The 16,000-nt window shown below is 39.7% G+C and overlaps 1 protein-coding gene across 1 annotated transcript; it reads right to left on the reverse strand.

Moving 5' to 3' along the window:
* Window positions 1–821: 821 nt before the first annotated feature.
* LOC122978851 (E3 ubiquitin-protein ligase TRIM39-like) lies at window positions 822–13,211 on the reverse strand. Its single transcript, XM_044345888.1, has 11 exons — window positions 12,963–13,211; window positions 8,731–9,307; window positions 8,278–8,458; window positions 6,969–7,064; window positions 5,488–5,577; window positions 5,046–5,189; window positions 3,928–4,075; window positions 3,526–3,570; window positions 3,389–3,415; window positions 3,084–3,259; window positions 822–1,570 (listed from the first exon to the last, which is right to left on the reverse strand). Exons 2-11 carry the CDS (start codon window positions 9,294–9,296, stop codon window positions 1,202–1,204), a joined length of 1,842 nt encoding a protein of 613 aa, XP_044201823.1. The 5' UTR covers window positions 9,297–9,307; window positions 12,963–13,211; the 3' UTR covers window positions 822–1,201.
* Between the last annotated feature and the right edge of the window lie 2,789 nt (window positions 13,212–16,000).

Below are 16,000 nucleotides of genomic sequence, written 5' to 3' on the forward strand. Positions count from 1 at the left end.
ATACAGAAGTGTAAAGGCACCATCAGTAACATCAATTTGACAAAGATCATGACATAATAATTGATTTGATTGGGTTTAGAACATCCATTGCTCATTGTAGAAAAAAGTCAATTAGTTAACAAAAAAGAGATCCTGGTGTTTAATGACCACATGCTGAGCTTCTTCAAAGCTATGGTACAGAAATTGAATTCAGGTAATGTTAATATGCTATACTAAATAATATATGCTATACTAAATAAGCTTAACATGTTAACATCCAGTGTGGGTGTAAAAATATTTATACATTTTTCTGAGTGTTACATACGACCTGAAATGACTTTGTATTATTAGAATCGGAGCCATCCAGTGCAATTTTTTAACTTTTGAAGAGCCATATCAGTAAATTATTTTAATGTCATTCATGTGTGCAGGGAGCCAACAGGTTTTCAACCAAAGAAAACTTAAATGTGCATGTAAGCCTTTTATGGGCGGCTGTGGCTCAGGAGGTAGAGCGGGTCGTCCACTAATCGGAAGATCGGCGGTTTGATTGCCGGCTCCTCCAGTCCACATGCTGATGTGTCCTTGGGCAAGACACTTAACCCCACATTGCTCCTGATGGCTGTGCCATCAGTGTATGAATGTGTGTGAATAGGCAGGTTGGGGCCTTACATGGTAGCCCCTGTACCCATTCAGTGTATGAATGTGTGTGAATGGGCAGGTTGGGACCTTGCATGGTAGCCCTTGTACCCATTCAGCGTATGAATGTGTGTGAATGGGCAGGTTGGGACCTTGCATGGTAGCCCTTGTACCCATTCAGCGTATGAATGTGTGTGAATGGGTGAATGTGATTCGTAGTGTAAAAAGCGCTTTGAGTGGTCAGAAGACTAGAAAGGCGCTATACAAGTACAGTTCATTTACCATTTCCCTGGGTTTCAGCTGAGAGAGTCCCTGTGCTCCATGTGGGTCATTATACTGTGTCAGAATACTTCTAATTTTTCAGCAATAAAAGGAGCCAAACAAAAATATTAGCTACAGCTGACTTCAGTCTAAACGTATGGACACTGGCCCATAAAACAGGCACATCACTGACACCCTGCTTACTATCTACTCTATTGCAATGAAAGAAGGCAGTGCAGCTGTGATCATATCTTGTCCAGAGGTATATGTGTAAATCTCAGTCTTCTTCTAACATACATGGAAGCATGTGGAAGCATTCCTCATTTCATTCTGTCATTGAAACAGGGCAAATGATTATTGGAGCCTCATTTCTTCCTGATTTATTAGTACAGGGGCTGAAGAATGGGTGGATGGTGTCAGGAAAATTATCTGTGAATGTATAGATAAGCATTCTGGCCTCTACATCGTAGAAGGACACCAACCCCTTGTCACAGTCCACATAGATTCCAATCCGAGAGGGTCTGAGGTTGACTGTCAGGCTAGTTGAGGGCTCTGTTCGGAAGGCGTAATCGTTTCTGTCCCGCAGGCTGAGGAACCAGTAGCCATGGGTGGGGCCTACACTAATTTTCCCTTTCCGATTGACAGACCGGCTTGCCACTCCCAGGTCCCAGTCAGTCTTTCCTCCCACCTCCACCTGGAAGAGGGCAGTGTGGATCAGTTTACTGCAATGAGTGCAGACTTCAGACATTCCACATATCAGGGTAAGGTTAAAGGACAGGTTCACAATTTTTTCGAGCCTGTCTTTAAACAAGATGAACACTGAAACAGGTTTTTCTTGCTATAATTTTTCCTCCTGTTCATACTGACCTTGAATAGATCCATTCCAATAAGCAATGTGCAAAAATGTTTTCCTAAGTTTATCTGATATGTATCAAATATCTATCTAATATGAGGCTTCAGCAGTCTGGGATAGATAATGAAAATGCCAATCAAATAATTGTTTTGGTAGAATAAAGCACAGAGATTAGTACAAGATTCGTACAAGCCACTGAGCTGGTATTTTCTAAAGCTACAGTCTTCTTCATTATCAAATTCCCTCCACTTACTATCCCTCCACTGCAGTTCGAAAGGAAACACTGTCTGGGGAAACACATACTAAGAAGGCTGTAACTTTTCAAGATACTCACTTCTTCACTTTATGATTGTTGTTATTCTGTTATTCTGTCTTGATTTAAGACAGACTTGAAAAATTGTGATATTATCTGATCTAATCATAACTATTCCCTGTGGAAAGCCTTATAGTAATTTTGTGAACTGAATTAAAAATAAGAGTGGTTCTAAAATAATACATATCACTTACTGATGGTGGACATACTGTATATTTGTGTGTTATCATTTGTAACTACATACATGCATTTTCTCAGTCTGACAGCAGATGGTGGAAGCTACTTTTGAAAACTGCTACGTAAGTCAGAGCAAGGATTATTTAACACTGTGGTGCCCGCTTTGGTTTTTGTGAAGTCACAGCCAGGTGAATCACCTTGCTTCTCTCCTGGTTTACCAACCCATTAGCTGATTACAAAGTGTTGAAAACCTGATGAACTTGTTATACAAACTGTAAAATGTACCAAATGTTTAAGTATTAAAACATAAAGTGGTAGTTTGGTTGTGTATGTCCTGCTGTTGAACCTGTGGGGCACAATGCTGTCATCAAATCTAATGTCTTTTGCTGTTGTTGTATTTGTATGTCAACCAAGCCTGTGCTTGGAATGAACAAGAAGAATCATAGTTGTATAATTTATCCAGAGGGGGTGAGTCAAGAGCAACTTGATATTTTGGCTTTCATCCAAAAGGCTTCTTCACTGATTGATTGGTGGGGAGTCCCAGGAATTTAACCTGTTCAGATGTTTACACCTTCAAGTATGTTGACATCACATGTGGTTCCTGGTGATAGAGTCGTTTGAGTCACATGAGTCCAGGTAAGAATGTGTGTTAATGACCCTCCAGGAGTTAAATGCCTGGGACTCCCCACCAGTCAGTCAGAACTGAATAAACCTTTTGGATGAGATTCAAAATGTCTTCAAGAATCTACAAGTCTAGTTGCTCTTAACTCAACCTTTCTGGATACATTATGACCTGGACGGCTGTAACTAACACACTTGTTAAGCAATTCACATGTGTACAGCTTCACACCGTGTCCCACCTACCTCCCAGTAATGTCGTCCTGAGTTGAAGCCCTGGCGGGCCAGCACACACACCACCCGGTCAAAGCGCTCTGGGTTGTCTGGTACCGACTGATGGCGGTCACCACAGCACACCTGCTTCCCATCCACTGAGATGATGAGGCGTGGGTGGGCTGTGTTGGGGTCTAAAGTGATGTCGGCTGATATATTAGAGAGAGTGCTGGTTGGTGGTTAAACTGAACGGTGGAGCAAGTGAAAATAAGACTGAGTATAACAAGTGAATGAAAATAAAGACAAATTAAAAGCAAACATTTTAATAAAAACCTTACCTGCATATTCTTGAACCCTCCTTACCTCTGCAGAGAAAAAATATACTTTTCTTTGTTTACTTTGCTTTTTTGTCATTCATTGAATTTAAAAGTATCAGAAAAACAACTTTTATGATATTAACTGATCAGAACATTACTTGGGTTGGACCTGGGTACTGACTGGTCCAATGAGGATCGCTGGCCTGTTAATTAAAATAAAGATAAAAAATACACCATTGTTATGATTTACACTTCAGCCTTTATCAGTGAACATATGTTCAGCAAGGCTCTGAATTAGAAAGGCAAGAGATATATTTAACCTAAAAATGAAAATACATGGGATAGATTTTGTTCTTTGCCACAGCAGCAAAAATGAAGATATTGCTGCAGTACAGTTGGTCCCTCCAGTTGTAAAGGCTTGGCAGAAATATTTGAAAATACATAAAAATTTAAGAAGAATCCTGCTGTGGTCTTGATCATAGATTTATGTTTTAGTTGCTGTTTCAGATTTTCGTTGGTAAAATATTTCCTTCCCACTATCAGTCTGAATCAAGACTTACAAACTTCTGGCAGTTTCCGCATCTCTTCCTGAAAGTGCACCATCATTTGACTGACAGTCCTGAGAATCGACCCTGATGTCAGCTCAGATGACACAGAGACATTGGACCAGTCTTTTGCTTGTGGAGGGGTGGAAAGCGCAGAGAACGTCTGCAGAGAGAGACAAATGTCAAAACCAGATGTGGCTTAACTGTCATGTAAATAAAAAAAACCTGGTTTCCAAACTTGGGGTAGAGGAGAACTTTAGTCACTGATCTGCTGCATGTAGACACAGATTTACAGTAACCAGGTGAAAGAACACATTCTCTAACTTACCTGTGTAACCTGGCCTCTGGGTAACCTAGTTACTTGTAAACACAACGTATATGTTAACACAGTGACAATTTTGTTGGGTAAAATTTTTTGTTTTGTAACAAGATAATAATTCATGTTGGTAGAGAAACATGGCAATAATCAGTGTTTGCTTTCAGATTAAATCAGTGGTTTACCCCCACACAATGGTAGTAACATTCACTACCATAAAAATATAATTTGGCAGAGAAAGTATAATATGCAGTACGTTAATTAATTTGTGGAGTATTACGACATGAATTATTCCTTAATGAATGTTGGAAACATGTTGTGGCAGTCTGACGCTTCCATGAGGTTATTGACAGGAGAAAGTGAGAGTTGTGACTGATGGACAATGGACACAGGAGAGTGGTCTGTATTATGCTATGGAATTATTCCATGTTTCACTTTTACGGGAAGAAGAAAAGCTTCAAGGATGAGGATGATGTTATCCTTGGACTAACAGTATCTTGGTAACGTCTTATAATCAGGCCAATATGGTAAAACTGTACGCCAGGAGCAGGAACTACAGCCCAGGAACCACAACTGGATCCAGGTTACTGTGATCGAAATGGAAGTAAAGTTTCTAAAAAACCTTTCCTTGGCCCCTGGAAAAGTTCTTCTGGAGATTCCCCCAACAGAAAGACTTTAAAGACTGAATTTAAAACTACTGGTGGATTTCCTGGTGGATTTATTATTGTATGTATAACTAGTGGAGTCCTGCATATATATTACAAATGTATTTTGTATTATCTTGCTTCATTGTATTTATCCATCCATCCATTCACACCTTGAGAAAGAATATGTAGTCTTCTGACAGAGCTAGCTGGCTCAGTACTGAGCTCCTCTTTTTAAGCTCAGCTATCTCCACCTCCAGGTCTCTCAGCAGGCTCTGCGCTTTGTGCTCAGCCGCTCGACGACTCATCTCTATCACCTGGTGGTAACAAGAAAAATATATTCCATGCATCTCGGTTAATATACATCAAAATTATGATTTCAGGTATTAATAAATAACTTTAAAACATTTAAACTTAAATTCATATCCTGCTAGTAGAAAAAAATAGTATAGTATGGTATCATTTTTTTCTTACAGGAGATAATTAACTGTTCCTTTAAAAATCCATCAACTTAGAGAGGCTGTGCTTCCATTTTAAGGAAAAAGAAAAGGTCTTAAGTTATTATTGTGAGATTCTCTCTATTCATCCTGTGTCAGTGTTTTCTTTTTTTTTTACCTCCAAGACTTCAGCTTGGCAGCGCTCCACACTGGAGATCAGCTTAGAAAACTCACAAACAGCTCCATCTGTCTCTCTCTCAGCAGCAGTCTGAATAAAAGATGAACAGCGAGGTGTGTGAGACATTTGAAGGCAGGCACCACTAGAGGTCAACTTGGCTACTTTTCTGAGCTGATGAACAAATTGTGGGCAGGCCAAGTGTGGGACAAACTGCTGATAAAGCCTTGAGGGGTAAGTGAGCTGTTATCAGGAGGCAAAGAATTTCAAGCACCGCCCCTGCCAGAATGCACCACGTTAATTACAGCATATCCTCAAATCCAGAACATCTACAAGGCAATAAGAAATTACAATTAAATAGGTTGCAGAATAATTAGACAATATCAGTTGCTGTGTTTTGTGCTTTCATCATATTCATTACAGTACTCTTTGCCACATGTCACAGTGTCTTGTTTGTACTACCACTTAGGGATGCCAAGTAGAAAAATGCTAAATTATGTGCACACAATAGATGCATGATGGGACAAAGTAATAGTTCATGGTTCCAAGAGGAAAATATTTAAAAAAAATATATAAATTCTAGGTCTATTGACTTTGGTGCACCCCTGACTTTTCTCCAGTGCCACTATGAAGTCTATGGGCTGAGGTGAGCTCATGGGTGGGGCCAGCAGAGGGCCGCACAATGCAGAAGCAAACCCGGAAGCTAGAAAGTTTTTTGGTGTATGTGCCAGGTGAGCAGTTCTTATTGACTGAATGGGCAACATTTTTCCAGCTCTTTTAATCCATCCATGGTTCCCCACAGGATGAATTGTAATAACTTTAATCTCCTTTCTTTTCATCTAGTGCCACCGGGTCAAAATGTAATTTTGCCTGATACTTTGATTTATGACCAAACCTGCAAAACTCATGATATTCCCATCAGCTTGATGTGTTGTGTGTAGTGCTAATTAACAAATGTTAGCATTATCAACATGCTATCGTTATTACTGTGAGCATGTTAGCCTGCTGATGTCAGCATTTAGCTCAAGCCCAGTCTCACAGAGCCGTTAGCATGACTGTTGCCAGGATGGACAGATATGGTAAATGGTAAATGGACTGTATTTGTATAGCACCTTTCTAGTCTTCCAACCACTCAAAGCGCTTTTACACTATGAATCACATTCACCCATATTCATACACTGAATGGGTACAGGGGCTACCATGCAAGGTCCCAACCTGCCCATCAGTGGAAACTAACCATTCATACACATTTGCACACTTTGGGGTTAAGTATTTTGCCCAAGGATACATTGGCATGTGGAATGGAGTAGCCGGGAATCGAACCACCGATCTTCCGATTAGTGGACGACCCGCTCTACATCCTGAGCCACAGCCACCCCACAGCCGCTATGGGTAAATAGATCGGTAATCCTCAATATGTGCACAGTTTTAAAGCAGGGCTGAACCTGAAAAGTTATCGCCCTTGGTAGAGCCTGAAAGCTCACCTGTATGTCCCGTAAGGAGCTCTGTATTTCCTCCACTTTCTTCTCTCTCTCACAGATGAGATCCTTCAGCTCCACCTCTGCAATGCCTAACTGGGACTGGAAAAGACAGAAAACATGTTTGCTTAGCCTTAACCTAACTGTACGTATTACCACTACAAGCCTAATCCTAACTCTGAAGCCTGTTGCATGCTCCACGCCAGGTGCACACAGAATATGCTAATACAGGTATGTGGGTTACACAAGCATTATAGATTAGAATCATCAAGGCTACGTTTACAAAGAACATGACATGACAATAAATGTTGGAGTACAAACACCCTGTGTAGCTCTTTTCATTATTGCACACATTCCATGTGTAACATGCAATATACTAACCTCAAATCTCCTATTTGTAAGATTTTTATGCAATTCTAGCATCTTACAAATTGTTTTTAGCCATACTGGCTCTAGAGATAGCAATATGTCAGTCTGTCAGTCACCACTTTGGTCCAGACTGAAATATCTACTATTGGATAGATACATTTTTTATTTTAAAAGATGAATCCTACTGATTTTGGTGAACCCTGTTGCCTTAAAGATGATAATTCAAACTCAAGCTCAAACGGGTTGCATTTGTGGTTTGTGTGAAATGTCTCAACAACTAGTTGAGTGGATTGCCACAAAATTTGACATTCATGTTCCCCTCAGGATGAATTGTAATAACTCAAGTGATTCCTGAACTTTCCATCTAGCTGCATCATCAGGTCAAAACTTATATTTGTCCATTATTTTGGTTTATGACCAAATACCTGCAAAACTAATAACATTCCCATCATGTAGTTTGTCTTAAGTACTAATTAGTAAATGCATGCTAAAATACTAAACTAAGATGTGTTAGCATTCAGTTCAAAGCACCACTGTGCCTAACAACAGCCTCAAAGAGCCTCTAGCATGGCTGTAGCCTTGTACTCTGGTTTTTGTTATGAGACAAACCCCATGAAAATTGGTGTAGCCGAAGTCTATCCTTCAACCCATTCATGGTTCTAGAGTCAAATTCATGTTGCAATGTTGTCCACCAGAGTCTAGGTGTCAAAAGTCATAAATGTTCTAATACTACACATACAGGTTTTAATATAACCTCAATGAAACAAAGCTGGTTGCCGATAATGCAATTACAGTAGGAAAAAAAAGGATAATACAAATTTTGTCCTGTTAGACAACTCTTCCTAACTGACACACACACACACACACACACACACACACACACAAACACACACACACACACACACACACACACACACACACACACTCATACACATACTGTAGTTACCTTCTTGATGTTCCACTCTCTCTTGGCAGGGATGATGTTGTGTCCTCGGTGCTCTGCTGTCTCCACACAGACGCTGCACACGCAGTTGTTATCAGATCGGCAGAAGAACTCCAGACCTTTCAGGTGGATGGGACACAGAGGCAGGCTGGGAGAAGAATCACTGGGACCGCTCAGACTGTACCTGTCATAACATTAAAATAAAGTTGTGACACTGTCATTGAGCTCACTCTCAGTTTTGCTGCTAATGCAAATTATTCAAATACAGCAGTCCTTCAGCCATGTACTATCAGTACAGCTGTTCTAAATACATGGTTTGATGAATAAAGCATGAGATACTGAAGGTAGAGTAACGTCATGTGTTTTAATTTTGAATGTTTTAAAATGAGAAAAATCATCTGTATGTGGTTGAATAAAAAACAATTTTAATGTAGTCTAGGGAGTGTGGCTTGGTACCTGCGAGGAGGGGAGTAGGGTGGAGGCGGGTCATGGTGCTCATTGTTCTGAGCCTGGAAGGACAGTTGAGCATTGATTCGACTGGAGTTTTGAGGGTGAGGGTCATTGAAACGGGGAAAGGTGGTGTGAGGCATCCTGGCAGTCGGCAGCCGCTGAAAACGGGTCATCATCTCAGTAAAGATACTCTCCGGCATCTCCCTTGGCCTCGGGGGTGAAGACAGGGCCGGGTGATGTTGATGACGAGGTTGTGAGTTGGGATCTTCCACTCCTCCTCCACCTTTTCCATCAATTTCAACTCCAACGTCAGCCATCTGCTTGAACTGCTCAGTGATTTCCTTCAGGGTTCGGTTGATATGGAGCTCTGGTCGCTTGCGGAAAGACTCCTTGCAGAGGGGACACTGGTAGAACTTGGCGCTTCCTCCTCCTCCGTCCCAGTAGGAGGAGATGCAGGCCTGGCAGAAACTGTGGCCGCATGGTGTTGACACTGGATTGGTGAACACTTCCAGACAGATGGAGCAGGTGAACTGGTCTTCAGACAGAAAGGCAGCAGGCAGTGCCATAGCCATCCAATGTTAAGCTGTATGAGAGACAGTGTTACCATGAGAAAGACAGAAGTGATCAGGATATCTAATACCATAATCATAGACATACTATATTCTTGATGCCTGATCCTTTTTGTAATCAGTTTATTTTAGAGTTTTGCTTGTGAAAGATATGAATTCATGTCAGACCTGTTGCCTTAAAGATGATAATTCAAACTCAAGCTCAAACGGGTTGCTAAGGGAATGTGAAATACTGTGGGGCCCGCTCATGAGAAGACCTTGCTTTCAATCTGCACTCACGATCTGCATCTACTGAGACTCAGATTTACGAAGGCAACAGAAGATTACACAGTGTCCCTTTCATACTGACAGCACAGAATATCCCAACAAACAACAAACTCACTGCAGTGGAGGAAAAATTAAAAATTATGGTTTTACTTTCTCTATATTATAATGCATTGTCATCCTGCAATGCAAGTGCACATCACATAGGTAAAATATCTTGTAGCATTGTGCTAACTGCCTATTTATTGTATGTCATCAGAGAAACTTTGCAGAGTTGTACAATCCAGTCTCAGAACAGTATAAACTGCCGTTTAGTATCTTGGCATCTAACAAGCCTTCAAACTGGACTTGCTGATTCGTATTTCATCTTCTTCACCTGTACTCTGCAGCAACACACCCACGCTCGTGTTGTTAGACTGAAAGCCCCATTCAAGGGGAGAGTCAGTTCAGTGTACTCATTAGAATGCACCCACAACATACTCAGAAACACAGTTTGAAACTTTGTACGTCTGTCAGCATGCAGGTAGAATGTGAATCAGTCTGAATGACTATGTGCCTCATGCGTGTAAACACACCCACACACAAACACACACACACACTGAAACAATACAAATGAATAGTTTCACAAGATCAGGAAATTCAGGCTTGGTTGGAACATTTAGACTCCATCTGTTGACCACATCATCCGTTCATTCACATTCATCTTTAAAGTAAAGGCTGGTGATATTCTATATTTTTCTTATTGTCAACAAACCCCAAGAAAAGACCAAAATCAACAGTTAATTAATCTACTAGCGAGTATTGTGTGTGTATCCAAAGCCTGATGTATCTTCTTCCTCTGTGTCTATCTATCTATCTATCTATCTATCTATCTATCTATCTATCCTACTATCCTACTAATCTACTTCCACTAAACTTTGCAGTAATGTGAGAGAATAAATGAATTTTTGGACAAATGATATATGCAGTGTAGGTGTGATCCAGTGTCTGCATCATACTGTTTATTCAGCAGCTGAAACGCTGAGTCACAGCTGAACTAGGTAAGCAGTGTAATTACAAAATTATTTTAATTATGTTTTGAATGTATCTCTCCCACTGTCTGCTACATGTGTTTGTAGGAAGCAGCAGACACTGTTGAAATACACATACACATGTCTGTTTGTACTGCTACCTGTCAGGACAACCCCAAAACTAATCTGAACTTTTATCTGAAACCAATCCTAATTTAAATCTAAACTTCTTATAAATGTGAAAAATGGGAAAGACAACAGACTGAGGGAAGTTTCCCTCAGCTTTCCATATCTAACGATGTGCATAATACAAGCACTCACTCACACACACACACGCAGCTGCAGTACAGGTAGCGCCAGTTTCCCATTGGTGAGCGAGAGCTAAAGGGGTTAGGTATGCGGTAAACAACCTGTACATAGCTATCATAGCTGGAATAGAGAAGATATGACACAGTGATGACTGTGATTCTCACGTGATAATTGGATATCACTGTATACTGTATATATACTGTATATTTACAGTCACTCATATCATGCTTTCATTCATACGTAAAGCTTTGTCACCAGGAACTAAATGTAATCCTTTACATTTCTGTCCCTTCAATTTCTCATTACGTTTCTTTTATTAGCAATTCACTCAAGGAAATTAAAACTTCTGATACTGACACATTTAGTAAGACAAAAATCACTTTTTTAAAATTATATAATGGAAAAGTAATGCACACCAAGGGTTGTAGTGAGGTGCTGATCACTAGAAGTAGACTTGAGAGTAAGAAAAAACACTTTTTTCATGCTCTCAAATTCTTTTTTAATTAACTTTTTTGAAGATTACAGCTGGTCAAACCTAGGCTGGTTCTAGACCTTTGAATCACTACTACCCATGTCTCAGATTTGTGATTCAAACAAGAATGGGGATGTCTTCTTTCTACATAGAACAATATAAGAAGAAGACATAAATGAAAAATAGTGAGACAAACATAACAAGAAGCCTGGATGACATTGACACGGCTATAAAGGTTGTTGGTAGTCGATCTACAGAAAAAAAAACCCCTCTTAAATCGACATATTTCTTAGATTGTGAAAAATGTTAACTCCTCCTATAGCGCTACCACCATTTCCACGTTGATGGAAAATTACTTTGGAGGGACGGATACATCACTCACTACTGACTGGTTGGAGAAAAACAAAACAAAATACTCAAACCCTATAAATCAACAAAAAAAATGTCAAACTGAATGAAGAAAGTAAAAAAAAAAAGGCAATTCAGATTATCAGATTAGGTTAAACCTCAAAGACTCTGAAAGAGTATAGTGAGGTTGCACACTCATACAACAATTCAACATTTTTACAAATACCCTTGTTTGCTGTCTAAGTCAAATGAAAACATTGTATCATTTAGCCTAGCTTAGCAGAAAGAGTAAATGCAGGGGGAACATGCTAGCTCTATCCAAACAACAGTTATAGACATAGTTTACATATGGAACAAACACTGCATATTGGTGGTGTAATTGCCTTACCTGAACTTAAAAAGTGTGGTTACTTAAGCCTTTATGCTGATCAAATATAACATTCCTTGGTCCTTTGTGAGTTTAGAAATTGCTCAGTTGAACCATTACAAAATGGAAAAAGAAAATGTTGTTTCCTTTCACTGGTCCAGAAGGTTACCTTTCTCTTGCTATTTTTTCAAACCTTCTTCTCATGCCTTAGGTGTGGCCTGTTAGACAACAACACCGCTCTACATCACCTGTCAACAGTACCATTCAGTGAGTTGTTACTGAGAAATCAGTCATGGGTTAAGTCTGCATGGTGAAACTTTAAAGCTACAGTGTAAACAGGCTATTAATGCTATTGACAAAGGAGGACACTTTGGCGTAGTTCCTGGTGTCAACCCTTGTATTATCTGCCATTCTTTCACATTACATTTACATTACATTCATTTATCATACGCTTTTGTCTAAAGTGACTTGCAGTTCAGAGCAAGGAACAAGAGATAAGATATGATTTTCAATTTCTACTCTTTTGTTGAACTATCAAATAATCTCCACTTATCCACCAACATACCGAAATGGCTTTTCACATTCTTTCACACACTACCCACAATCATAAAACAATGATCAAGCACTAACAATGGTGGTTAGTTGGACACCTAACAAACACTGCAGTCAGTTTGAACCTTTTAACACCTATTTGTACTCACAAAAACATGCTGTCAATTGACTTTTCTCCTAATAATGATGGAGCATTAAGCACCAGTGCTAACAAGTTGGGCACTCATACTTTATATTGTCTTTTATCTCAAACTTACTGTTAGATAACAGACAATGGTGTAGAAAAGGGTTTGGTTTGAATGAGATAAAATTGCAGTGTGTTTCTACCTTAGTCAAACGAGCCTTACCTGTTCAGAAATGTATTTCCGAGACGTTCCCAGTGCCAACTGTCACACTCCTTCTCCACAGTGATTTCTCCTCGAGTTAATCCTTGTGTCTGCTTGTCAGTTGTCAAACTTTTCTCCTTTTACCGCCTTCCCTCTGTCATTGTGCTTTTGACCCCCACCCACAAAGTATCCAATCCAACCTGCTTGACAGGTGAAGCCGTGCAGGTATGACTTTTTAAAAGAATCTCTAATCCCCCTCTCGCTCTCTCTCTCTCTCTCTCTGTCCCTTCTTCTCCATTAATCAGTACACCAGGCCAAAATAACTTAATTAATTCAAAATTAACAATTGAAATGATGCAATTGAAGAATGCATTGGTTCAAATGAACAAAATAATTCTTAATAAATCTGATTTTTTATAAAGGCTTCTGTGCCTTCTTACTGTATTCCATTTTATGATTAATTTCTCTCTCACTCTGACATTTACAACTTCATCCTTACTTTAAAGATGTACTGTGGTAAGCATATTATTTCCAGTTGCCAGAGTTTCTGTGTTACTGGTAGCATCAACCCAGTTAATTTAGCTATATTCTTCATTACCGCGGATAACTACCCACCGAACATTTAAACATACACATAGTTCTGCTCAAGCACTCTTAGCTCTTTCCTTCTTTTAGCGATTTTCTTCTTTGCAAGTCGCACAGTTGTGTACACGCTTTTCAGATCTGCTAGTTACTTTAGCTTAGCAGTTATCCAGCCCCCAGTAGCCAGTGCAAGTGTCAATCAAAGCGTGATCTGCCATCTTACTTGAGAAATGGTCTAAACAGCAAAATGAGATGTTTTTTGAACTTGGTTTTCTAACAGTTATGAACATTTATTTTCACTCTGATGTTTGTGGATGCGTGATGAGACACTCAACTTTGATATCACTTCGAGAGACTTTAAACATGGCTGAGGTAAAAGCTAGTGTTTCAATAATGGTGTAAATAATTTATAAACTGCTGAACATTAAAGGTATAATATGTAACTTTTCCACATTAAAATGAATAAAAATGACTAGACGTGTGTTATATATATTTTTTGAGTTGTGTAATTACATTTTCCCAGATGTTTAAAACAATTTTCAAACACAGAGAAATCTGTAGTTTTAATCAAGATAACTATTTTTATCTGGTCGCCTGTCAATGATGTCATCCCCTTTACCCCCTCTACCAAAAAGTATACTCACATCATGTGCGCAGGCATCAGCTTTGTGGTTCTCTGCCACAGTGGCATCATCCCTTTTACCGTGTCTATCGTTTTTCCAACACAGTTTAGATGAAACCATGCCCTCTTCAATATGATGCCAGCCTTGATGGAACGGCGGAAGCCTCAATGGCTGTGTTCCCAAGGAAACCATGCGAAAATATGACAGCCACAATAACTTGGAAAATAGTGCTTTTCAAAGATGACTGACAGTCTCAGCTATGCAGAGGTGAGGTGATTTGTTAATGTTAATTCACCACGGTTTTTGTCCTGTCTTACTAACATCCCACTCATGGCCTGTACCTTGCTGTGGTGAGTGGGCTTTATACCAAAACAGGTCTCAAGGTGTGTGTCTTGTCTCAAATGTTTAAACCTAAAAACTCTTTTCTCCCTCATAAGTTATTGTCATCACATCAGGATACAACTGAGTAGAAAAACTCTATACAAGTTGCAATTTTTAATGCAAATATTTCTCCTGGCTTCTCTGTCCAGCTTGTTTTCAGGCAGTCAGGTTGCAGAAGCCCAGCACAGCCCTGGAGGATGCTGCACAATGTTTGGTAGAAGTCGGGATTTCTAAAATTTTGAGGATTGGGTAGACCTTTTCTTGTACAGAAGAATCGGAATTCTGAAAATACAAAACATGCAAAAGGTTCTGAGAAAACATAGCAAAATAGTCATGGTGATCTGAGAAAAATAACAAGTCAATGACCATAACATTAACTTGGAATGACAATAGATTTCATAACAACTTGGCATAATGCATTAGGATTTTGTGACAACAGATCCATAAATAGTAATCATGGACTTGATGGACTTTGACAAGTGAACTATCAATATATTGCATGTATCATATTAAAATGTTAATTAATGAAAGATTGAACAAAAAGTTTTAGCTCAGTAATCAGCGCAGTCATCTATGATCTGGGAGACTCCAGTTCGAAAACCGGTGGACCTCCTTTGTAAGAGTTTATTCATTAAAACTTATTGTAACACTTTAATTATCTAAAAGCCTAATAAAAACAAAAACAGCCTATTTTAAGCCTGTTTTCACATTTATTCTAATACAAAATACAAATACAAATTATTTTGCTGTATTGTATTTATAGATACAAATACAAATACTGGGCTCTCTGCACATCCCAACTAACCATGTGCCCAAACCACTTCAGCTGGCTCCTTTGATGCGAAGGAGCAGTGGCTCTACTTCGAGCTCTCCCTAGATGTCTTACTTGTCTCTAAGGAAACTCATTTGTGCCGCTCGTATCTGCGATCTCATTCTTTCAGTCACTACCCAAAGCTCATGACCATAAGTAAGGGTTGGAATGAAGACTGACTGGTAAATTGAGAGCTTTTCCTTCTAGCTCAGCTCCTTCTTCACCACAAAAGTCTGGTACAATGCAAAAGAGGTGCTCCCTCTGGGTTGGGAGTGAGTTGCTGCCCCAAGTGAGGGAGGCCGTGGACTAGCCCTATAATTGTGGTTGTCCGTGCGTGAGTGACTGAGTGAGTGATGAAGTTTCACCATTGGTCAGCCAGGCCGAGTATTGGAGTTTCCCTATTGGCTGTTGCTCTGTCAAAATGAATCAGCACAAGATGATGGAAGCGGAGGACATCGGCTACAGAGTGAATGTATTTTGCTGCTCCGAGCTCTGAAGCTTTCAGCTCCAGTGTTAAATGCAGTGAAGTCAACTGAACTCCTGTTTAAACAGACACATACCAGCATCTCTGCGTCTCCTCCTCTGGCAGGAGAGATGCTCCGCAGTGTGTTTGGATTTTATAACTGAACTAATACCAGGACACAAGCGTTTTGTTTCTGATG

This window comes from Thunnus albacares, chromosome 3, assembly GCF_914725855.1.
Source record: "Thunnus albacares chromosome 3, fThuAlb1.1, whole genome shotgun sequence".
NCBI classification, from domain to species: Eukaryota; Metazoa; Chordata; class Actinopteri; order Scombriformes; family Scombridae; genus Thunnus; species Thunnus albacares.

Bases quoted from the DNA above. Each gene is read 5' to 3' on its own strand.
- LOC122978851 (XM_044345888.1), bottom strand. From the start codon at position 9,296: ATGGCTATGGCACTGCCTGCTGCCTTTCTGTCTGAAGACCAGTTCACC. The intron at 7,065-8,277 runs GTAACTACAGTA...TGTCTTTTCCAG, and splicing joins GAGAGTGGAACATCAAGAAG to TCCCAGTTAGGCATTGCAGA. The intron at 1,571-3,083 runs GTAGGTGGGACA...GCCCTCTTCCAG, and splicing joins CAGGACGACATTACTGGGAG to GTGGAGGTGGGAGGAAAGAC.